Source organism: Triturus cristatus, chromosome 6 (assembly GCF_964204655.1).
Source record: "Triturus cristatus chromosome 6, aTriCri1.1, whole genome shotgun sequence".
Classification (NCBI taxonomy): Eukaryota; Metazoa; Chordata; class Amphibia; order Caudata; family Salamandridae; genus Triturus; species Triturus cristatus.
The window spans coordinates 284,028,337-284,053,888 of NC_140589.1; the positions used below are offsets into that span (position 1 = coordinate 284,028,337).

Genomic DNA, 25,552 nt, shown 5'->3' on the forward strand with positions numbered 1-25,552 from the left:
ACTTTTTTATTCGTGGCTTGAATACAGGCTTGTGTCAGAGCGATGAGCTCTGCGGCTTGAGCTGACAAAGTATTTATACGATTAGTTTCAATGACTTCAGTATCTGTTTGACTGCGTAAGCGGCCACTAACTCTCCTGTACTTGTTCTCATACATGAACCATCTACATACAATGTCAGGTCTGGATCTGACAATGGGACATCGGTTAAGTCTTGTCTGGGTTTTGTCGTTATAGTAATAACTTCAATACATTCATGAGCTAGTGGGTCTGTTCCGGTTACTGGCAAAAGTGTGGCAGGATTCAATGTGTTACAGCGTCTGATTTCTATATGTGGCTGAAACAATGTAAGTTCGTACCCTGTAAGTCGCGCTATAGTCAAGTGTTGTGTTTGCGTTCTATTTACAAGAACCTCTACTGCGTGTGGTACTTGAACTGTCAATGGATGTCCTAACACTATGGCATCGCTTTGTCTGATTGCTAAAGCTGTCGCTGCTACTGATTTTAGGCATGCAGGCAAAGCCTGAGCTACGGGATCTAATGTACTAGAAAAATAAGCACATGGTTTGTGTGCTCCTGCTTGTTCCTGTGTGAGTACTGACAAGGCAGTACCTTCGCGTTCTGTAACAAAGAGTGTAAACTGTTTTCTGTAACATGGCGTTGCTAAAACAGGTGCTTGACATAAAGCTTTCTTTAGGCTTTCAAAAGCTTGTGTATGTTCCTGAGTCCAAGGGAGAACAGTCGATGTGGCTGCCTCCTGTGTGGTTAACTGAATGAGTGGTTTTGCTAGAAATGCGTACTGAGGGATCCACTGCCTACAATATGAAGTGAGGCCTATGAAAGCCCGCACCTCCTTTTGCGTCTTGGGTATTGGCATGTTAGCTATTAACTGAATGCGGTCGGGTGTAAGCTGCCTTCCCTCCTTGGACAGCGAGTGTCCAAGATAAATAACTCGCTGGACACAGAATTGCAGCTTAGAAGGGGACACCTTGTGCCCCTTTTCGGCTAGAAATTGTAAAACTGTCAGTGATGCTTTTTCACATTCCGGTTCGCTTCTCGCGGTGATCAGCAGATCATCGACATATTGAAGCAGAGCAGTGTTAACTGGCATGTGGATACTATCTAGTTCTCGTTTCAGTGCTTGGCTATAGATGCTGGGGCTTTCTGTAAATCCTTGAGGTGCGCGTGTGAATTTAAAGCTACGTCCATTTAAACTAAATCCGAACAAATATTGGCTTTCCGGATCTATTGGGACGCTGAAAAAGGCATTCTTGAGATCAATTACAGTAAAGAATGTTGCTTCGGAATCAATAGCTGTCAGTAATGACGAGATATCTGGGACCACAGGGAATTGTGGCACAATGCATTTGTTTAACTCGCGCAGATCAATAACCAATCGATAGACTGGCGGGGCCTTTGGATCTGTTCGTTTAAGAATCGGAATTATCGGTGAATTACATACATTGGAGTCGGTTTCCACAACCACTCCTTGGGTAATAAGTTCGTCAATGATTTGTAGTAAAGCCACTACAGCATCTGGTGGTAACTTGTATTGTCGCATTCGTGGTAGCACCACTCCTGCCTTTAATGTGACTCGATATGGTGTAATATTCATGCAACCAACATCAGTAGGGCCTTGTGCCCATAGATGTGTAGGTAAAGTCTGCAGTCGGGGATCCATGTCTCTAGACACATAGTGACCTTTAAAATCACGTAAAAACAACCTTACTCCTTCCGGAGAACAACATATTATGGCTCCTAGAGCTTTCAGTGTTTTTATTCCTAACAGATTTTCTGGACATGATTTAGTAAGCAATAAATCTGTAGTTCGGGTCAGAGGTCCTATCGTAAGTGGAAGAGGCTGTGATACTTCATTAACAATAGGTTTTCCTGAAAAACCAAGGGAAATATTCTGTGAGCCTGAGAGGGGTGCCCCTGGAACTTCACTACGTTTTATAGTTGTTCGACTTGCCCCTGTATCGAGTAAAAATTTTCTATCTTGGCCTAATAATTCACTATGTACATAAGGTCCTTCTTGATCTACAGGTATTTCAATAAGGGGTAAGTCAACTTCCCTCTCTAGGCTAGTTCATGCGTATCTCTGATACTCAGGATATTCATACTGTGCGGTCTGATACATTTGTCGTGTTGTTGTCTGTGTGGCAGCAACAGGCAACGGTGGTGCAGCTGGCACAAACTGTATTGGCTGTTGTGCGGCTGGCATGGCCTGTGCATGCTGCGGAGCTCCTTGTTCATTCTGCTCTTGTCTAAATGGCCGTGATCTTTCTTGTGTTTTACCTATGCTGATATTATGTTTCAAAACTGGACAATCGTGTACGTAATGACCTGGCTTTTTACAATAATTGCATGTCCCTTTTACAGGTCCTGCTGAATCACCGGAATGTGTCATACCCTTTTTATGTCCTTCAGCTGGAACTGTCTGGGAAACTAGCATTTTCATTTTCGTGTCTTTCATGCGTCTGTGTTCATGTTCTTGTTCCTCTCTAATTCTATTGTGATGGTACTGTAACATTTGTAACATTTGTGATGGAGTGTTACCTTGCCAGGTACTCTCGAATTTTAATACTCTATTCTTTACTGGGGGCAGGGCATTTTCTACTAATTTTGTTACAAACAGATGTGGGTATGATTCGCTACTTGCTTTTATGCCACTATTTATACCAAAACATTTTTCAAATCGGGCATAGTAATCACTAGTGTCTTCATCTTGCTTCTGTTTACAGGCTGAAATTGTACCCCAATCTTCCTTTTTCGTAGTTAATAAACGTGGCAGTACCTGTACTAATAAACCTGGTAGTGCTTTAGTTTTATCCCCAAGTCCTGCTCCTGCAGTTCGGGCCTTTTCTTCCGCTTCTAACACTGACCATTCTATCTTTTGGTCTCCTACCTCCCACTCTTTTTCCTTGAGTTTCTCATAAATACCAGCAGGCATCAATACCTTTAATATTGTCATAATGTCGGGATAGGTATACTCTCCCATGAGTAACATGTCTTTAATTTCTCGGTGAAAACCCGCTGGATCTTTGTCATGACTGGGTACCACTTTCTTCATTTGTAACAATTCTATTTTTGATATGGGCGTATATACAAATACGCGCTTAAACTCGTTGTCCTCGCCCTTTATTGGGTGCACTTCTCGTAAGGGATTCTGTCTATCCATGTAATACGTGGTTCTTTCCTTGACGGGTAATGAGACACGGTCTGAACATACAAAAAGAATATACTGCTTTCTTGATTCTAGAATTTCTTTAATTAATTTAGTACCTGAACCTCTCCATTTATTCATAAGCAATTCAGTCAATATGTCAGGTAAGGGACCAGGGTCCGAATGCTGACTCCGATATAGTATAATGAGTTGTTGAATCATATAAATCCCAGCTAACCTCTGTTCATCTGGGGTGAGATTCAAAAATGTGCGTGCTACTGTATCATCACTATATTTTCCGGGACTGTCCACCCAATGGACAGCTGCCCTGGCTAAATCTTGTTCATCCATAGAATCGAGAAAATGATAACCCCTTCGTTCTCGGAGTAGTTTGTCGGCGGTTTGGAACGAATGCTCGTTAGACCTTATATTAATTATAGGTATTTGGAAATTCCTGTTATTATCTGGACATATCGGACGTATCGAGTCAGTAAGACATCTATTACTATTACAAGATCTTCCTCTACCTACATAGGCTATGGTGTCCGACTGTCTCGCGGGCAGTCCTGACCCTTCTTCCTCGCTTTGTTCGAACTCGTCTACCTCTAATCTTTCTTCGTGTAGGCGTTCTATTTCTTTACGGATCTTTCGGCACATGGCTATTATACAATTTTTCTTATCATGTCTACCTTCTGATATATTCTGGCTCCATCTGGTAAGAATTTGCATTGCTTCCGGGTTTACCCCCGGTCGGTCTTGATTTCTGATCACACAATTTATGAGGAAACGTAACAGTTCCCCCTGTATCTCTACTTTCTGGTATTCCATAGCTCTGTTAATACATTCTGGATCTCGCCCTGTTTGGACAAAATGATATATTTTATCTAGATGCGCAGTCATTCCTGGTAACTTCCCTAAATACACTGCGGCTCGTCTGATACGCAATGATGCCAGGGTCATTTCGTCCTCTTTACCGGGCACAGGGTCATATCTGCAATCTATAAGAAGTTCCTTCAGCGTACGGGCACTTATGAGTTTGGGTGTACGTGAATGTGCTGACTCTTGAAAAGTAAGTTTATTCATTCTGGGTGGCGTAGAAAAAATGTTACTAGCACCTCCCGTAGCCCCATCTGGGGTGTCGGGTGTGAAAGGATTCGTTGAACGTGACACAGCAACTATAGGTGTGGACACAGCTATAGAAGTAGCTGTAGGAACAGATGCAGAAACAGATGTGCTTGCCGGAACTTGTGACACGATCTGTTGCTGTAGGGATACGGGCACTGGATCTTGGCGTTGAACCTCCCTGATAGGCGGTCTATGTGGGGCAGAATTAGCATACTCTGGAGCTGCGTCATCTAAATATGAAGAAAGAAAAACATCTTCTGCGGTTCTAGGATGCCCCTTAGGATGTACCTTTATTGGGAATAATGGGGGCGGCAAGTCTTTCGGTTTTTCTGGAGTAGCTTTAGGTAATCCTTCGGCCAGAAGGGGATACATACCATTCATAAGGGCATTTCTTTGTCTGTCTACTTGTTCTGATTTCACTCGGATACCTTCCTCAATTGATAGATTTTCTTGAACTTTATTGGAATTCTCTTTACTCCTCTCTTCCTGTCTACGTGCTTTTTCTGTACGTCTATGAGATTCTTTACGCCATAATTCAACGGCATCTTTCTGTGACTGTCTGACTTTCCTTTTCCATAACTCTTCTTCGACTTTCATGATGCACTCTGCATCCCAGGTTCCCGCCGTGGGCCACCTCTGACTTTCTGGTAATTCCTTGGTGTAGTCTACCCATAAATCAAGAAATAATATAGCGTCTAAGCCATGTTTATGATACATAAAGTGCCCTGGAGTGTCCCTAGGAGGAATAGGAACGGCTTCTTCGAGTACCCCTTTTCTTGTAGTGATCTGTCTTAGTTTCGAAAAGAGCGGCATATTGAGAGCTGATCTGATACTTAATCTTGAACACACTTAGTACAAAAGCACAATAATGAACAACCATTCATACCACAATATGCAGGACGTTTAACACATTAAACATTAAACATTTCTTTTTTTTTTTTAACCTTTAAAATAACCGACAATGATGATCGTCTGCATAACTAATCACCAAGCATAATTCTTTGACAATAACTAGATACTTCGGAATACTTGATATACTGCTAAACAGTACAGATACACTGCTAAAACAGTGCAGACCGGATTTGTGTACCCAAACCCGTCTTGACCGGCACAACCTATGTGCACGTCAGAAATGCCTCCCCAGTAATGGTACTCACCGGGTAGCTTCGGAAACGGAAGGCCTCGGTAACTTGAACTTGAACCGGACTGTACTCGACTCGACTCGTCGGAAACTGGGCTTGACTTCGAACTGGTGGGTCTCTGTATACCTCGGATCTTGCTCTCTCAGCTAGGCTCTGGTCGGGATACTTCGCACTTCTCACCGCCTCGTCTGGGTGTTGATCGCAGCCTCAGTCGCCCCCGCTTGACCGGAGGGAGCTACAGGAAATCCTGCTGGTACGCGTTATTGTCCGTCCAGCTGTGGCAGGAGACCGGGCCTGCAACTCACCGCCGGCGCGTGAGATGAGAAAGTGTCCCTGTTCGGGCGCCATTCATGTGGTAAATAAAATTCCTTTACCTGGACTTAATTTGATACAGAAACATAATAAAATAGCTCAGTAAAATGAGAGGCAGAATCCGTGGTATTAGAGGTTCGGAATGGGCTTTATTCCAGTGATCGATTATAATCGGTTGCTCCAAGTTCCATCACCACGGGGGTTCAGGAAGTGAAGTACATACATTATTGACAAGAAGTAACTTTTATAGTACATACATTACAATGAAGCGAATGCAGTAGGCGTAACAATTGATAAGGAAAATGACGATTTATCTGCGTAACCAAAAATGGGTGTAATAAGGAGTAAAAAGGAACGTAATTGGTTATGATGTCACATATAGGTGGATCCATAAGATAATACTTGGCATAGATGCGCGCGCAGCAGCATGACGTGTAATTGACGTGTAACTAGGGGGTGAAGGGGACTTGACATTTAGCTCTACATGTGGAGACAAGAAGTCTGGGGGGTCAAGTCAACCTAATCCCAAATCATATCTAACATCCTATGTTTAAAGAACTATGTTATCCACGAAAGAAGGACTCTCGGACAGAATCTATTCTATACTGACTGTGCGTGCGTGTACAAGCGTCTAAGTGTCTACACTAAATGCGAGGGGGTAGAAATATTCCATGGTAACAGGACTATGAATTACTTGCATAAGGGCAGAGAAGCCGGGCCTTTTGCTTGGTAACTGGAAGAATGTTTACTTAAACTACTAGGCAGGGATGCATCGGCTGAGGGGGAAGCAGATAATTCGAAGGTGAAATACAGTTCTTGGCAGAGAATAGGCTGATGTCAGGCTTCGTGAGCCGCGCAGAGCATGAGACAAAGTTCATGGTCACAGATGCAGGCTCAGACTGGAGCTTTCAGAGGCAGAAGGCAAGAAGAGTTTGATGACAGAATCAGGGCCTACTTGCCTGGACTGTAAAATGGCATAAGTGAACCATATAAAGCCGGTGGCCTTTCGTACTTAGGAATGGAATATCCGGCCTATTCATGGCGGATCTGACAGAGGACATGTTAACGGTGGACGCACATGTATTTGCGTCTCCATAACTGGAACTGGAGGGAACATACATGTACTTGTAACATGCACATCGAACCGTTGGGGTCCAAGATAGGGGACATAACCGACCAGAAAAATCCATATTTCCACAGAACAGTGGGGAGGACCTTGGTTAGATCTATTCGCCGCCGAAGAGACCGCACAATGTTTCGTCGCGTGTGGAGTTGCGGTCTTTTGTACGCCTTTCCGCCTATACACCTTCTACCCAGAGTGCTGCTGAATATCAGACGCGTCTGGGCCCGAGTCATTCTTGTGGCACCACCCTGGGCTCCAGGAGTTTCATATACCGAGCTACTCAGAATGAGCATAGATCCCCTGATACGGCTGCCTCTTCGGGAGGATCTTCTGTCGCAGCAGTAGGGGACGGTTGTCCACCCGAACCTGTCCAGCCTCCACCTCCTTGCTTGGAGCTTGTGTGGCGACAGTTGCTTCCATTTGACTTGTCTCTGGAAGTCTGTGATGTGCTTCTGGCAGCCAGGCGTCCCTCAACTAAGACGGTATACGTCTGCAGGTTGAACACATTTGTTGCATGGTGCACAGCGAAAGCTGTGAATCCCCTTTCTGCCCCTATTTTTGAGGTCCTATTGTTCCTTCTCTTTTTGGCCCAGCAGGGTTCTGCTCTGGGCACTATACAGGGCTACCTTTCTGCTCTTTCAGCCTTTCTCTGGCTGCCTGATCAACCCTCCTATTCCTTTTGTGATTCCTCAGTGGGGAACCTGGGTCTCACGTACTTAATGTGCGCTCCCTTTGAGCCTCTTCATAACTGTCCTTTACGGTTATTAACTTGCAACGCTGTCTTCTTGGTGGCTATCACCTCCGCTGGGCGTGGGAGTGAGCTCCGGGCACTTTCATGTAAGCCTTATTTCCTGGCGGTTCATCCGGACAAGGTTGTGCTTTGGCCACGTCCCTCCTTTCTACCAGCAGTAGTCCCTGCCTTTCATCTGGGGCAAACTGTCACTCTGCCCACTTTCCTGCCTCCGCACCCTTCCAGAAAGGAAGAGAGGCTCCACCATCTAGACTCTAAATGTGCGCTTTCATTCTACCTCCACCGCACACATCCGTTCCAGGTGGATGACCAGCTCTTTGTTGGCTACGTGGGTGCCATGAAAGGCCGGGCTGTGCACAAAAGGACTATCTCCCGCTGGGTTGCCTTGTGTATTCCAGCCTATTTGACTTCGGCTACAAAGGAGCCTCCGGTAGGGTTGCGCGCCCATCCGGTGTCCCACTGCAAAACATCTGTCAGGCTGCCACTTGGACCTCGCTGCACATGTTCACTAAGCACTATTGCCTTGACAGTCAAGTCCGGAGAGACAGCTTCTTTGGCTGTTCGGTTCTCCGTGACTTTCTGGTGTAATCTCACTTTGCAGACCCACCACCGGGGTTGGTATTGCTTGGGTATGTATTCTAAGGTAAGGAATCTATCACTAACGTGTCTCTTTCAGAAGCACAAGTTACTTACTTGTGTAACGATATATCTGTAAGAGACATTAGTTAGTGATAGATTCCTTACCGCCCGCCCATCCTCCCCGTTCTACAAACTGTTCTCTAGGGTTCAGGTCAACCCTTTCAGGGCCCTAGTTTCTATTGCACCAGTATTCGGTCTCTGGCATGGCTCTGCTCTCCAGGCGCGGTAAAGTTGTGTACAGAACTGACGTCAGCACGCGTTGGCACGTCTAAGTAGCTCCGACGTCATCTCGGCGGCTCAGTGGTATCAACGTACGCGGAGCCATACGACAACACCTACTGACGCGCAGGGGTGCTGCTGACGAAAACTTTCCGGATCCAGTCCGACGCCTGGGGAAATTCTAAGGTAAGGAATCTATCACTAACTAATGTCTCTTACAGATATATCGTTACACAAGTAAGTAACTTGTGCATATATATGTATATGTGTGTATATATTATCTACTGGCGGTCGCCAGTAGATAGTTATAGTTAGGACCGTGTTTCCATAGGAAATCCGCAACATTCTATTTTGAATAACTTTGGCGCCGATTGACGAATCCTCGCGAAATTTTCAAAATAGGTGGGGCGCTCCGCTCCGCTCCTTCCCTGAAAGTCTCGGGGGGATTCGTCAAGCGGGGGCTGAGAAAAAGGGGGGGTCCCAAAACGCGTTTTCCCCATGCATTTTTCCATAGGACCTTTAGTCCAAGCTGCAGCCCGAACGGCTGAACAGAATTACTTGAAATTTGGCAGAGTCCTCAGGTCAGAGATGTGCCTTTTGCAGGTCTGGTGTAAATCTGTTCAGTATTTCCTGAGAAAATAGCATTTAAATCAATATATATATCTATAGGCGCGCTCCGAGCGCGTACCGTAAGCTTACCGTACGCGCACGCTGCCGTGCGCCTGCGCGATTCTGATTGGTTGTTAGATCTTAGTAAACATTCGAATCGGTCAAAACCAGGAAGTGTCGGCCGCCATTTTGTCTCTCGCAGTCTGAGGGGGTGAAAAACAAAGGTGGATAACGTGAAAAGGGGGCAGGCTGGACAGTTCCTGACCCCCTAGCCTTGGTCAGGGGGTCCCAGAAGGGTCCGTACGCGCACGGTAGAAACGGAAAAATTCCGCGAACTACGTAAAGTGGGCGCGCGGTGCGCAAAGCGCACCGCGCGCCCACCGCGCGCGCACGGTGAAAAAACTTTAAAAAAATAAATAAATACATAAATTAGCATTTAAAAAACCGTACAAATTCACTGAAAAAACCATAGGTTTCACACACGTTGTAGTTAGGAATTAGCATTTAAAAAAACCTTGCAAATTCACTTAAAAAACCATAGGTTTCACACATGTTATAGTTAGCTGGGCATTTCACTCGTGAAAAACCAATGAAATTCCCCCGTTATAGTTAGGTCAGATAACTATAACTCGCGCGCCCGCAATCCAGTGCTCATGACGTCACATATTACATCACTCATGACATGGTCAGTGGCATTACTCATGACATCACCGATGACATCATCCTTGTGACAGTGGCGGTCGCGCGAGTTATAGTTATCTGACCTAACTATAACGGGGGAATTTCATTGGTTTTTCACGATTGAAATGCCCAGCTAACTATAACATGTGTGAAACCTCTGGTTTTTTAAGTGAAAATATATATATATATATATTCAACCACTCCCGACTCTTGCTGCAGAAATCGGACTCCGACACAAGGGTAAGCTTCACCATCCAGCTCTTAGTTTATTTCATCCGCTTAATATATATATGTATGTGTGTATATGTATGTGTATATATGTGTATATATGTATATATGTATGTGTCTTTGTCTCGGGTATATATATCATGATTTATCCACACAGTGAGAGAATGTGCATGTTAGGTTTTCCTAGCTCTAGTATCGGGGAGTTTCGCCCCGGTCTCCTCTCTCTCTCTCTCTGTCTCTGTCTCTGTCTCTGTCTCTGTCTCTGTCTCTGTCTCTCTCTCTCTCTCTCTCTCACTCACACACACACACATTCTGTGTGTCCCCGGCCTGCCAGTTCCCCTTCGCCGTTTGTACCTCTGGATACGGTTGGTAGGTTGACTACCTGGTGATGCGCCAGCCTCGCTTTGCAGCCTCATGCGTGCTGTTGGTAACCCCATTCCTTGGGCTTTTGTTTAGCTGTAGTGTAATTCTCACAGTACACTCTTGTCTCCTTGTGTGTATCCTATCTTCCACATTTCTGTCTCTCCTGGTGGTCTTGACTAGAGTCACTCTGGCCTGATGGTTAAGGTTTAGACTCTTAGTCTGAAGATTATGTGTTCAATATATCCCTGCATGGTGATATCTGTCCCCTCGCATTTCTCTTTTTGGCATCCTCTGTGGTGTATGTTGAGTGAGTATGCTTTACCGATGGAATACTATCTTGTCCCTTTTCTGGGATTCTGTCTCTGGTGGCTCAGTTACCGTCTTTTTGCTGTAGTTTCTGAATTTTCTTCCATTCTGCACTTCTGTTTCTTTTTCTGTGTCTCTTTTTGTCCCTGTCTGGACGAAGGAGTTCTTGTATCGTCCTCTGACGGATTGTGGTGCCTTTGCCTCCCCTTGTTCATGCTCCCTTACAGGGCTTCATAGGTCTGGTGTCAGCCACGCTGGAACTGCTGTTCCCACCGTGCTTAGTCACTGTTATTAACGAATACATTATTTTGGAACTTGGTGGGTTTCAGTCGCAGACCCTCCTCCAATGGGGTATGGCTATGGTATCCATTCTAAGTGAAGGAATCTGCGGCTAGATGTCTCTATTAGATGAACGAGTTACTTATCTTCAGTAACGATGTATCTGGTAGAGACGCAGTCTAGCCGCAGATTCCTTAACACCCACTTCCTCTTGCTCTCTTCTCTAGTTTGCACACACACCAACTCAGGGATACCTAGCATGGCTGCATGGGTCTTTAGCTCAACCTCAGCCCAGGCTGAGGTTTCCGGGTCATTTCCTAGCAAACATGCAGCTGGTGACTTTTGAGAGACCACTACCTGTTTCAGGCCAGTAACCCCCCCCCCCACCCCCTCCCACACAGGCTAATGTCACCATAGCCATTGGATGATTAGTGGTAACACTGTCAGCATTGGTGACTCAGTAGGTTTTCCCAATCAAGTCTTGCTCAGGGGAAACCAGTGTGTCTTTCACCATAGTAACACTGGCACCTGTATCCATCAGAGCTTCTATCCTAGTTCCATTAACCCAGGGGTATTGTAAATACTTCAAGTTGGGTGGCCACACAGCTGCAGTGGCAAACTCAATTTCCCCTTCTGAAACTAGAACTGCATCAGTGTGCATCCTGATTTGCTCTGGGCACACTGCTGATCCCATCTGTAGACTTGCCACCCCAGGTGTAGCTGTACTGGTTGCCTTAGGGGCTTTGTTGTGGGGGCAAGATTTATCTACAGTTTAGTGTCCCAACTTCTTACAGATGTTACACCAGGCCTTTGTGGGATCAAAGTTCTTCCCCCTATAAGGTTGAGGCGCATAGGGAGCAGTTTGGGACCCACCCTCATGAACAGGTTTTTGGGGCCCTTTGAAGACTCAGACTTTTTATCTTGGGGATTCTTACCACCTTTCCCCTGGGGCGGTTTTGTAACCACCTTCTTCTGTTCACCCCCAGTGGCTGTCCTTGTCACCCTAGTCTTGACCCAGTGGTCTGCCTTCTTTCCCAATTCTTGGGGAGAAATTAGACCTATGTCTACCAAATGCTGATGCAACTTTTCATTTGTGCAATTACTTCGTATATGTTCCTTCATAAAAAAAATTGTAAAGTCCAGAAAAATCATGCACATTATGTCCAGTTAACCAACCATCCAGTGTCTTTACTGAGTAGTCTACAAAATCAATCCAGGACTGGGTCTGGGTTTTGTGAGCCCCCCTGAATTTAATTCTATACTCCTCAGTGGTGAGCCCAAATCCCTCAATCAGAGTCTTCTTCATGAGGTCATAGGACCCTGCATCTGGCCCAGAGTTACCAGAGAACAGTTCCCACAGGAGTGTCCCCCAGAGATGTTTCTTTACTCTTCTCATTTCACAAGCCCTCTCAAAGGCTGTGAACCACTTGGTGATGTCATCACCTTCCTCAAATTTAGAGACCATCCCTTTGGGGATTTTAGGATCAGAAGCTTCCTCCCAATCCTTAGTTTTAGTATTGCTGCCACCATTCATGGGTGCTAAACCCATCTCCTTTCTTTCTTTCTTTCTTTCTTTCTTTCTTTCTTTCTTTCTTTCTTTCTTTCTTTCTTTCTTTCTTTCTTTCTTTCTTTCTTTCTTTCTTTCTTTCTTTCTTTCTTTCTTTCTTTCTTTCTTTCTTTCTTTCTTTCTTTCTCTAGAGCCAAGAGCCTGGACTCCAGATCTAATCTTTTGGCCAGCTTTGCTAAAAAGCTGTCCTCTTCACTGGGGAGTTCCCAGGTGTGTTCTCTGAGACCTGGTCCATCTATGTGGTCTCTAGGTCCCCAGAGGTTTATTGTTGGAGTTAAGGGTATGGGGGCCCTTTCCTCCCTAGGGATGACTGGAGGGGGGTCATTATCCCCCTCATCCTCTTCCCTCTCCTCATCTGTCTGGTCATCACCATGTTCAGATGGGTGGTCCTTTGCATACTCATCCAGGAACTGCTGGAGCCCTTGTTTGGTTGGATGCAGGCCCATTGGTATACATTTTAGTTTGCATAGGGACCTTAATTCCTTGAAAGACCAGTGTAAGTAAGATGTGAGGTCGAGCTCCTCCACCAGGTCCTGCATGGTATTATCTTCACTAATAGCTGGGTTTCTTTTAGACATTCTAACCTGACAGTTATAACCCTCTACCCTTGACTACAGTGACTTTTATTTCTCTAAAATTCTAAGGGTACTTAAGCAAGGCCCTGACAAGACTTTTAGTATTTTGGAACGTCCAATTTAGGTAATCAGAATTCTAAAGGCAATTTTAAGAGCTCTGTCGTGTGATCAGATGGTAACCAAGTGGTCCAACAAATGCTGGTTTGCATCCCACCGCTGATCCACCAATGTAAGAAAGTGGCTCTGTATATACTGCACCGAAGTAAGGTTCAGTGTGCACAGAGTCCTCAGTCCCCAGAGGTTTGGCAGAGGCTAAAGTTAGATATAACCTTACTGTCTAAAGTGGTAGCTTGGTCGAGCAGTAAGGCAGTATCAGAGGACAGTGTCAAGCATTTGTTGTACACACTCAGTCAGCAAATGGTCTCACACACTCAAGAACTGAACTCTAAGCCAATGGTTTGTATATAAAAATATATTGTTGTTTTATTTTAGAACCACAAGTAGGTATCAAAATATACTTTCTCAGAATGAGATGCTTTAGTTAAATACCTTCAATAGGCAATAGACTTTTGAATGCAATAGTTACAGTTGTTGCAATAGGCAACACAATTCAAACACAATTATAACATTGAGCTCAATGGGGATTTTTAAGTAAATGCAATATTAGTTACTTTGCGTATGATTTTCTTACTCAGGGCTGGATCCTGGATTCAGCCCTGGTGCATTTCCTGTAACCAGTTGAAAGAAATCGTTTTTGTTACACAGGCGATTTTTAAGGAATATTTGTAAGTTTCAATAATCGACAGAAGAATTTCTGTCAAAAACCAGGCAATGTTATCCTATAGAGGAAAATCAAGTTATCGGTAAGTACGGTTGTAATTACTTTTCAGGGTCAGTGCTGGGCACCAAGATCCAGCACTGGGATCTCTCTTGATAACAGGTGAGCAATTTCGTTTTCGTTGATCGGTTGATTTTTAGTGAATATTTTAAAGTTTCAAAACTCGACACTTAGAAGAATTTCCAAGTGAAACCAGTCAATGTTACCCTAAGGAGAAAAAGTGAGTTATCGGCTTTCAGGTAAGTACTCGACTGGCAGAGTTAAGGTTCTGGGCATAGACTCAGGGGTCTCCCAGGGCCAGGTAGGCACAGTTGTTACACCCTCAGAGGCACAGGGGCAGCCGGGTGCAGAGAGAGTTAGGCCCAATGTCAGCCTATGGCAGGAAGTGGGCCTTTGGTTGGTGGCTGCTAGCAGGCAGGCCACGCGGCTGTGGGAACTGGGCTCCTGGTCACTTACTCAGGGCAAGTGGGGAAGTAGATTAGGATAGATGTTGCACTCCCAGGGGCACTCGGGCGGCTGGGTGCTTTTGAGCCATCGGGCGCTCAATGGATTTCAATGGAGGAGCTACAAGACGAACAAAGGCTGCAAGCTTCAGGTGCGACCACCACTTCGAGAGGTAAGTTGGGAAGCTGTAGGTTAGGTAGGCACCCAGGTGCTGGGCACAGGGGGCCGCAGGGCGCCGGGTGCAGGGGTGTCTTTTCACGTCGGGAAATCTTACCCTCTGCTGGTCGTGGCTGGAGGGGTCCCTGGTTCTGAGGCTGCAGGCGTCGTCATGAGCGTCGAGGGGGGTCCATGGGTGCTGGATTCTTGGTCACAGTCGCCGGGGGGACGTCCTCAGGGTCTTTGTCCACTCAGGCACAGGCTGGGCTTGGCGGGTGCAGTGTGTGCAGGAGTCGCGGTTCCTGGCTGGCACCAGGGGTTTGTTATTTGCTTTGAGCAGAACCACTGCTCGTGGGAGTCCCAGTCTTTGTAGATGAGCAAGGCAGTCCGGTCCTCCGGGGTTTTTGAGGTTGCTGACCACTGGAGACGCCGGGTTTTAGCAGGAGCAGGTTCGAGGGTCGACAGGCCTGTAGGGCTGGGGCCAAGTCAGTTGGTGTCGTCCTCTTGTTAGCAGCTGCAAGGCGGGTCTTCTTTCTTCTTGTTCTTCTTTCTTGTTTCGGATTCGGGATCTGAGGAAGGAAGGTTCAGGGTGCCCCTAAATACTAACTTTAGGGGCGTTACAGGTAGGTAGAGGTCAGGGACCAATGGGTCCCTTCCCTGGGGTGGGTACACCCCCTATCCTGCCACTTTCCAGTGGGAGGGGGGCAGGAGCCTAGTCCTGATTGGGTAGGGCTCCCCATCCTCAAGATGGCGAAAGCCCGGATTTGTGCTTCACCTCGCCTCCCCCACCCTGAGGGGTGGTGTTGGCAGAGGCTGGCACTCCCCCTTTCCTCACTTCGGTTTTCCCACCGATCTTCCCGCCAGAGTGGGGGTCAGAACCGGTAGAGGCCAGTTGCTGAGTACAGCAAGTGGCCTGGAGAAGCTCACAAAGGTGGCATGCCTTTGAAGCTTCCCCGCCCATCCTGGGGGAGGTGACCTAGCACCTCGCCTAGGACGTGCATTGTTGCAGACCCATGAGAGCAGATGGATCTCTACCCAGGGGTCCAGCAACATGTCTGCTGAGTGGCAGCCTAGGCAGCCTCTCAGTCAGGACGCTGGTTGTTGGTTAGCTTCAGGGGGCATCTCTAAGATGCCCTCTGTCGTGCATTTTACATTAAATCCCACACTGGCATCAGTGTGGGTTTAATGTGCTGAGAAGTTTGATATCAAACTTTTCAGTCTTAAGTGCAGCCATCATGGTGCTGTGGAGTTCGTGATGAGGACCTCCCAGCACCATATACTATTAATGGCAGCACTGCACTTACAGTGCCCAGGAATAGACCTGGGTACTCTAGGGGTACAGGGCTCATGCACCTGTACCCACACCACTGGCATAGGGCACCCAGCTAGAGGGGTGACTGAGGTATGCCAGGGCAGTGTGTATTGTGGGCATGGAACACAGGGATGTGTGCCATGTCGACTCTCTGTTTTGTTCTGCACCATGACACTCTGTCTGCAAAGGCAGTGTGTGTGTGTGTGTCAGGGTACAGGGCCTCTAAGGGTGGCACAATAAGTGCTGCAGCCCTTAGGGGACTTCTCTGGTCACAGGGCCCCGGGTACCTAGGGTACCATTTACCAGGGGCTGACATGTGGCCAGAGATGCCAATTGGGTTTAGGCTTCATGCAGTTTTAGGGAAGGAACACAGTCCCTGGGTACCTGATTGGCAGGAGCCCAGGGCACACTCATTCAAAGTACATCAGCAATTCAGCAAAAAGTGGGGGCATAGCATGCAAGAAAGATGGCACTTTCTCACACCCTCCACCCATTGTCGTTTTGGGGTGGCTGGGTTCTGTGCTTTCAGTGATGCTCCTCCTGGGTTCCTCCAGCGTGGAGTTTCTCACTTTTTCTACCCTCCCTCCACCCTAGTCTGTTTCGGCCCATTTCTTTGGGGGGCTCCTTGTATATGCTACAGTCGTTGGGGTTGAGATTCTGTTTGATTATACTACAGTTCATAGGTCACTGTAGGGGGTGTGGTTAACGTTCTGTGTGGTTGTCCACTTCTGGTCACTTGCAGTGAGTCATGTTGTTCCAATCTTGCGGTCCTTTACAATTCCATCCTGTGGTTAGTCTGTTTTTCATACAGCTCCATCCTGTGGTTCTAAACTTTCCTTCGTCATGCCATTTGTTTCCACTGCCGTTGCCCTTGGGGGAGGGGGGGCACGGCTCTTTGCTTAAATGGGACTTTTGATGGGGCGAGTGCTCCGCCCACTTCAGTCCCTACATGTTTTGAGTACTCTTTCAACATGGTGTTGTTTATCTTTCTATGATTTTTTTATCACTGTTATTTTCAAACGTTTTGCTCTTTTTTGACACACTGTTCTTATACTCTCGCAGTTTTTGTTGTGACTCCGCGTTGTGGCACGGAAAAGTTTCACTGTAGAAAACCGACGTCAGCACGCCGGGGGGAGGGTGGGGGGGTCTTATATGACTCCATTGACGTCACTTCCGTGGACGACGTCAGGATGAAGCTCAGCTACGCCGCCCCCGGCGTGCAGAGGTACTGCTGGGGAAAATGTTTTCCGGATCCAATCTAACGCCTGGGGATATTCTAAGTTACGGAATCTGCGGCTAGACTGTGTCTCTACCAGATACATCGTTACCGAAGGCAAGTAACTTGTTCATCCCCTCAATAAGCAGCCCTCCCCCAGAGTTCCTTCCCCACAGCTTCCTACTGACCCCCTTCTTCAACACACCATCTCCTTAGAGAAGCCACCCCGCATTACTGATATTGGTCTCCGCACTAGAGTAGGCGCGCACACAACCTTTCACACCAAGCTACCCAAAATGACCCACACAATATGCAGGCCATCTCCCCCAACTACCGTCCCGGTCAACACTGCTTATTGCTTTTAAGGAAAAGGCTCCAATACCTTCTCAGGGCCTCTGTGTTTTAATTTCCTACTGCTGACACACTCGTGTTGTTACCAATCTAATACCAGAAGGCATTTAGGACTCAAAAATCAATGTGTCAGTGGAAATAAAAAAGGTGTTAATAATAGTGTTTTTTTTTTATATACTTCATCTTGGGGGAAGGAGGGTTTATAAACCGCTAGTAACATTTGAGACATATTGAAAGCAGGAACATGTAATGCCAAGACTGTTCGATAGGGTTTGCATGGTACAGGAGAGAATTCTGATGTTGCTGAAACACTGTCATTTCATTTTTAGGTCGAGCCTAGCGGCAGTGCGCATGCGCTGCTCGCTCTATGAGACATGCAGTAATTGAGTATGCTGTGCAAGCCTCGCCCACTCTCCACCCATACTTTTTTATTGGCTGGTGTGATTATCCTTGGTTAATGCTGGCTTCCGATTTATTATGAGGATTGTTAGTCCCTCCTTGTTACTGCCATGTCTCCATTTGGTACCGCTCATGAGGACTCGATCTTTTACTGTGTCCTAACTAGGGAGCTTTCATTACCAGTTCAGAGAACTATTTACTTAATTAAGGGACACAGCACGCACGGGGTGCCAGCTTCGGTAATGGCAGCTGCTTCCTAACCTAATTTGCATTTTGTTTTGTGTTTTTTTTATTTTAATTTCAAACTTTAATACAGAGCGTGGCGCCCGCTCCAGGGACACGGCGCTCAGTTGCTTATTATTTTTTCAAATGTAATACCGAGCGCGGCGCCCGTTTCAGGGACACCGAGCTCGGTTTATTTTAAAATGATGTTCCTGCTTTGCAACACACTCAAATTGGATGGAGTTTTTAGTTATTGACAGCATTGACGTCAGCCGGCTGCTCGGTGACCAGCGTGTCTGTGATACCGGCAGCCTCTGCCAGGCTTCCAGTTAGGTCTATTCGCAGTAGTACACGTGTGCAGCTAATTGGCGCCTTCTCTCTCTCCTTCATCAACAATGACAAGAGGATGGCCAGGGGGCTCGTGGTCCCTCTCATGCCTCGACGGCGTAGCTCTGAAGCCGGAGCTCTACGCGGTATTTCTGTAATCGGCCTTGCAGTGCTTTTTCTCTGAGAAGCAAGCCGCTCCTTAAAAGGGATGGCGCGTTTGTGGGTCAGCGGGTCCCCCAGTACTGTAGCGTGGGAGCGCGGCTGGCGATGCGAGGTGACCAGGTTGATTTTATTTTGCCCGTGCTGCCAATCTAACCCCTTCAGAGGCATCAGAAATGTTAATAAAATGTATATAAAAAATTGTGTATGTTTATATCACGGTTCTTAAATATTTTATGTGGGTCCTTTTAGCCCATTTTCTTTCCTCCATAAAAAAACTATTATAATTTGATGGCGCAATTATTATTGCATGAAGCTACCTAAAAGCAATCTCATCAAAGTGACGGGATAAGGGTTTACATGCGATCAAACAGGTTCACTGCTGCCGTGTGCTCTTGCTATTTAAACAGCTCATTCTCAAAAGAGAGATGAGGAGCAGACAACTGTCATAGAGGGATTGAGTCTGTCTGCACTTAAAGTGGAAAATAAAAAAAAACATGCCCGTGGTGAATCCAACAGATCCGTTCAATTTAACATTGTGTGAGTCATACTCAAGGAACAGGGGACTTCAAAAAGCATCAATTTGCTATCCTTGCCCAGTGAAATGTGACTGCATAAATATGGGATCAAGCAGTGTTGAAAGATTAAAGAAACTGCTCCCTGATTAAAAGGTTAACATTATAAGTACAGGGATAACCGTAAAATTGTATGCAATTTCTTTAGTTTCGCCTACATTTCATTTGTATGTAGTTTATTGAATTGCGGCATATGCATTATTAATATGCATTATTAAAAAAATGTCATGCCTGATTTGTTTGAGATGTTTTTAGTGGTTTGCAGGTATGTGTGTCCCTTTTTGCTCCATCCAAAATGCAGAACAAATGTCATTTTCACACAAACCTCGCAATATCGGAAGTAAAAACCACATCAACAGTGTAAACAAGCATTTGCAGTGCAATAGGTCTCGCATTTACACGAGTTTGAGCTATTGGCATTGTAAATGGCAATGCCTTTTATTTATATTTTAAAAACCAAAAGATAAATAAAAGGCATTGTCATTTACAATGCCAATAGCTCAAACTCGTGTAAATGCGAGACCTATTGCATTGCAAATGTTAGGTTTGGGAATGCTTCATATACACTTTACGATCAGAATTTTCATAAAAACGACCAAATGTGGGCCATGTACCCTACAATCTAAGGATTTGTGATTTTCTAATGTCTAGTTTTGGAAATGTAGCACGTTATAGCTCATTTGAATGACATCAGTATTTTTGCAGTTAGTTAGAAGGAATGTGTTTTTATAAGGAGCCTAAGTTAAACAAAAATTGTAAATATAAACGAAAAACTCAAGATAGGATTAGCGTTAGAAATAGCTACTTGTTATCATGCAGTTTGACAACTCCTAAACAATAATGTGAATTCATGTTATTTAACCATATGTTTGATGCAAACTCTTCAAAGGGTGTGAAAGTCTTTTAGGGAAGGCAGGCACAAAATTACGTTTTCTTTGCTTTCTTACCTTAATTTACTGTTTGTTTACTCCTTTCAGATGAAAATTAGAAAAATACGTGCTGCTATCACAGACTTAGAAAATGTTGAAGAACACCATTCCGTGGATATCTCTACATTGGTAGGTTCTTATTTTGTAGTATATCTTGATGTACGTTGGTGTAGTGAACATTAGAAGTTGTAAACAGATGTTTCAGTATATTTTTTTTATTTTGGCACACTGCTTTCTCAACATTTTGGTTGTTTACATTTTTTTCTTTTACCTAAGGTTCGTAATTTTAGAATGTGGTGCTGCTTTTATATTTTATTTCAGGCTCTTTAAAGTTTCACATTTGAATTTGTCGTGTAGCATGAAACCTAGATTTAAATATTTTGGGTATTATTGTTTTATATAGTATATGTTAACGTTTTTTCTTTGTACCACAAATCACAATTACATTTGCTTGTAAACCAGGGCGCACAACTGAGGTGCCTTGAATAACAGTTATTTTTTACACAAATTTTGCACAAAGAGGAAGCTAGTGGAGGCCAGCTCCTCCAGTCTGAAAATTCCTTTTTACTTCCAGCCCCCAGGAGCTAGGACCCAATTCTTCTTCTATTCGCCCTCCAAAAAAAAGAAACCTATAGAAATATTCAAGACAAAAAAGACACAAATTACCAAAAACGTGCATTACATGATTATATAAATCACACTTGATTCAGAAAGTAGTCTGATGATAGGCTGTTGAATGCAGGCTCTCCCGAGGCAGTTGTCAATCACTTCCAGACTACAGCGAACCTAATGTCATCTTTGGGGTTCACTATCAAAGTGGCAAAGCCAAATCTGACTCCTTACCATACGCTCCCCTTCATTGGAGCCACTTGGGATATGGTTCTGTTTTGTGCCTTTCCCGATCTTTCAACCTCGGTCCTGGATTTCAGTGAAGTTGAGTCTGAGGTTGTTTGGACTGATGTTGTTCTGTACCCTGCTGGTCGAGTACGCCAGGTGACCAGGTGACATGTAGGCTCTGCAGTGGGATCTAAAGTCCTACTGGGCCAAATGTCTAGGGGACTTCTCTGACCACGTTCAGATATCAGAGGAGACTGCAAAAGATCTGCAGTGGTGGTTGCTGGACGGCAATAGGTCAGCGGCGGCCCCTCCCCCTTCTCCACCTATAGCAGACAGTGGTGGCCGATGCATCACTTCTGGGTTGGGGCAGCCATCTGGGAGAGGTAGAGATCAGAGGCCTCTGGTCTCTGGTGGAGTCCCAGCTCCACATCAATATCCTATAGCTGAGATGGCACAAGGAAGTTTCTGTGATTTGGGCGAACCTTGGCTCAGGCTATTTGCCACCGCCAAGAACGCCTAATGTCAGCAGTTCTGTGCATTGCAGTTTCCGAGCCATCTCTTGCTAGGAGACACATTCTGCTTCTGGTGGAATTTGGGACTCCTGCATGCCTTTTTGCCGACAACTTCCTGCATGCCATTCCTGCTCCGAGTTCTCAAGAAGATCCGGACTGACTGGACCAAAGTCATCCTCGTTGCTCTGGAATGAGCATGGAGAGTGTGGTATGGGCTTGAGCACATGTCCTCTGATCAGTCTGTACCTCTGGGAGGACCTGCTGTTGCAGCAACAGTTCAAACTTCTGAACCTTGGAACTTTGCAATCTCACCTTTATGCTTGGAGATAGAGCTGTGACAGCTGAATACCTTTGACTTTGCTCTGCAGGTGGTTGATAAAATCTTGGCAGCAAGTCGTCCTTCGTCTAAAAGTGTATACACCTGTCCTTGGGACACATATGTGCTTTGGTGCGGCACAAGCCAGATTGACCTCCTCCAGGCCAAGTTGTCTGATGTTATCTTGTTTGTTCTGTCTGTTGTCCAGCAAGACTTTGCTTTGGGCACAGTTAAGGGTTATCTTTCGGCCTTCTTACCGTTGCCATATCAGCACTTGTTGTTTGTCACTGATTGTAATGCGATTTATGAAAGGGCTGCAACGCATGTTCCCCCACTTCTTCCTCTTTAATTTCTCAATGGGACCTTATCTGGTCTGAATGATTTCCGTTTGAGCCGCTTCACAGGTCTCCTGTACAGCTCCTTACTATTACTACTGTGAGTGAGCTTCAGGCTCTTTGTGTTATTCTACCGACCCCTACCTTCGTCCCAGACAAATTGGTTCAGCGGGCCCAGGTATTTATTTATTTTTTTATTTGAAAAGTTTTATATAGCGCTAGCTAGACCCGAAGGTATCAGAGCGCTTTACATGAGGAAGAATATAGTTTCAAAACATAGTTACAAAGTTACATCAGTTGCTGGAGCATAGTTACATGAGTTACAAAAACATAGCATAAACATAGGAGAGAGAGGGTAGGAAATACAACGGGGAGACTAGGAAAAACAGTGTCCGACGTCCGGCTGGGTAGGCTGTATAGGACAGCTCCACCGGTCATCGGCCAAAGGTTGCTCGGGCACCGCTGTACATACAGAAGGTTCTAGATTCCGCCTAGGGGGGCATCGTCAAAATGTTCTGTCGTGAGCGCCAGACACGGTGTGCGGTGCTGGGTTCTGAGCTGCAGTATGATCACTCCCAATCCTCTGCTGTGTGTGACTCCTTTGTCGCTGTGGTCTCTCTCAGAGGGGTCTCTGAAACTCCAGAGCACAGATGCTGGATGCCTCCCCAACAAGGGGAGAAGGGGAGAGCTTTGGTGAAGGGCCCACTCATGGCGGCCATCTTAGGGACAGTCGGGCTGGTAGAGAAAGACCCTCACTGCAGTAGGGGGAATTGAGAGTTGAGTCGCTGGTACAGAAGCTTGGGAGACTGCTGCCCCAATGCAGCAAATGTTGAAGGTAGCAGGTAGAGACCAGTACATTAACATGTGTTGGGAACCATTTTGATCGTAGCTTTTTCAAAAGCAGTTACACTCGCGGACTAAAATGGGTGAGAGAGGAGATTAAAGTGGGTCAAGGGGCCACAGAGTGAAGAGAGCGCTGTCAAACTTTGGGGTCCGCAATAACACGGGAAACAAATATTGCGTTGAGAAGAAGGTAGATACGGATCGAGGGAAATTCTATCCATCCTGCCAAAATCTCCCATCCTTCCCGCTCTGTGTGTGTACTCTATCAATTAATAAGATCCCAAGTCTAGGATCACCAATTTGCTTTTGTGCCCCTGTATCTAGGGGAGTGGACAATCTTGTAAGCAACTGACGTCAGCACACAGAAGTGGCATCTATATACTCCCCACATGTAATTTCCGGAGCGGAACGGCATCTGTGCTGAGCCGCATGGGGGCTGCAGAGGTACTGCTGAAAAATTTCTGGATCCAGTCTGACACCTGGGAAATATTTTTTTTAAATAGGAATCTGCTGCTATATGGAGTATTTACCTGAAAGAGCTTTATCAAAGGTAAGTAACTTGTTCGTCAAAGCAGAGCACCTCAAAAACCTTAACAGCACAAAAAAATAAAAATTGTGCAACTTACTTTGATGGACACAGAAGATCCTAGCGCATGATTAGTGCCTACGGGGTTCTGTTCTCCGCTAGTTATACCCACTCTACTGTCAACCCTTCATATTCAATACACTGCCTTTTGTCCAACTAATCTGGCACAACCACAGCTTATGTTGCACACTTTTCTCACAGCTTCTCACATCTGGATCAGAAACTAGACAACTGAACTTTCCTCTGTCTTTGCCTATATGTCATGGTAACACAGTGTCACCCACCATGACCAAACTCTTCTTCACCCCTTTTCTTGTTCTACGGATTGTCTGCTTCTTGTTTGGAAAATGACCTAATATATTTCACTATTGAAAATGGTCAGATGAACATTCTTCTGGACATGCTCCTCTCCTCAATTAGGCAATGATACTGCCTTCCTGCCCCCTTACAAACACTGTCCTTTCATCCTGAAGCTCACTCGCACTTTGTGCTGAGGTGATGGAGCGGGATATCTGATGGGGTGGGATATCCCATGTTCCAACAGAAATACGTGAAGAACTCCAACCAGTTAAATCTAGTATATAGTTGCTCATCATATACAAGTATTTAGTGTTTTTGTCATATTGTTGCTCAGTGGAGACATATGTATAATTCCAGCTTCTCCTAAAATAAATAGGATCCACTTGCTAGATACAGGAAAAGCTTCTTCAAATATATCACGTTTACCACTAACCTCCTATTTTGGGTCCCTACAAAACATGCATTACACCACTTTGAGTAATAGTCAAGTAAGACAATAACACATCTTTTGTCAGATGACTGTATTTGGTACCAGCCAAGGAAGTAGACAGCCACTTTACCTCCGCTCTAAGTGTTGCAGTGGATAGTGCTTCCTTGCAAGTGTTTATCACTTCCATTACAGGTCACACACCTCTAATCCAGCGTCATCACATCCCTATCCCTATCCATAGCCATAGCTGGTGGACAAAAATCAACAAATATGTCTGCACCGCTTTGGGGGAAGACTAACTTCTTGCCCCTCAAAATGAAAGGTCCGTCAAAAGATAGCTTTTCAACAAACTTGACATTGCATTCCTTGGGCCAGCCTTAAGTTGCATAATTACTCAAACAAAGGAACCAATAGTCCAGACACAGATCACATTTCCTTTCAGTAGCGCACATTATTCCAGCACAGCCCTCATGCACTATTGCAATCAGGCTATCAACATGGTGCTTGTCCCTACAACCATACTATAATTTTCTCACATTATTCTTCAGGAGGTTTTCATACTTTTTGCCTTTACAATACTGCCTCCTGGTATGTACTTCATGTAGTAAATATATTTTGTTCCCAGTGTGGCTATCTGTTCTAAAGACCTGCTGAATCTTCACCTCTAAGAATACATATCAAATGTTTGACCTGCGCGTTTCTTAAAAGGCCTATCCCCACCCAAAATATTTGCAGCAGTCTCCCACTCTGAAAAACTTCAGAGGCCTTTCCCCAACCAAAAATCTTGAACCTTTATCACCTGCACGTGACATTCTATAGCGTGCACCTATCTAAAAGGGAGCGGAGCACTGTTCAGGATTAAAGACTAGCATTAAAACAGCGAGTGATAGGAGAGAGAGTCCTAATACACACCAGTATTTTAGCCTATCATGGCTTGGCCGAGTGGTTTATGGTGAGAAAGAAACACGGTTCAGTGTGCGACAATCTTATGAGCGCCTCAATACTGATGTAGCGTTTACTTTCTGCTCAAAATAACTGCAATAAATGAGAATTATTGGCAACAGGATATTTCTTTTCAAAGCATGTGTGTCCTAAGCTGATACACATTCTGTACTCATAATAGTTTTTTCAAACACTTGTTTTTTGTGACAATGCCTTGTATACATTTTGGATAAACAGACACTCTCCTCCTTTGTTGGTTTCGTGCCGGGACACTCATGAGTATCCATGCGCGCTATAAATCAAAATAATATAACATAAACTCTGTAAAACCTCGTAGGTGCTCTCCATCAACAATGCCTCATAATTGCGGATTGTTAAATCTTTCTTTTTCTTGTAAGTTTAAGACTTTGTCCAGGGCGCGATTTGGCTCTTCTTCACTTA

The 25,552-nt window shown here is 45.3% G+C and overlaps 1 protein-coding gene across 3 annotated transcripts in view; it reads left to right on the forward strand.

Moving 5' to 3' along the window:
• The window catches only part of SMC6 (structural maintenance of chromosomes 6), a 918,345-nt gene that overhangs the window by 516,978 nt on the left and 375,815 nt on the right, over positions 1–25,552 (forward strand). For all 3 annotated transcript variants that reach the window (XM_085610645.1, XM_085610644.1, XM_085610643.1), the window contains exon 19: positions 20,059–20,139. In XM_085610645.1, the coding sequence (XP_085466771.1) occupies positions 20,059–20,139 (81 nt within the window). The remainder of the gene's footprint in view (positions 1–20,058; positions 20,140–25,552) is intronic.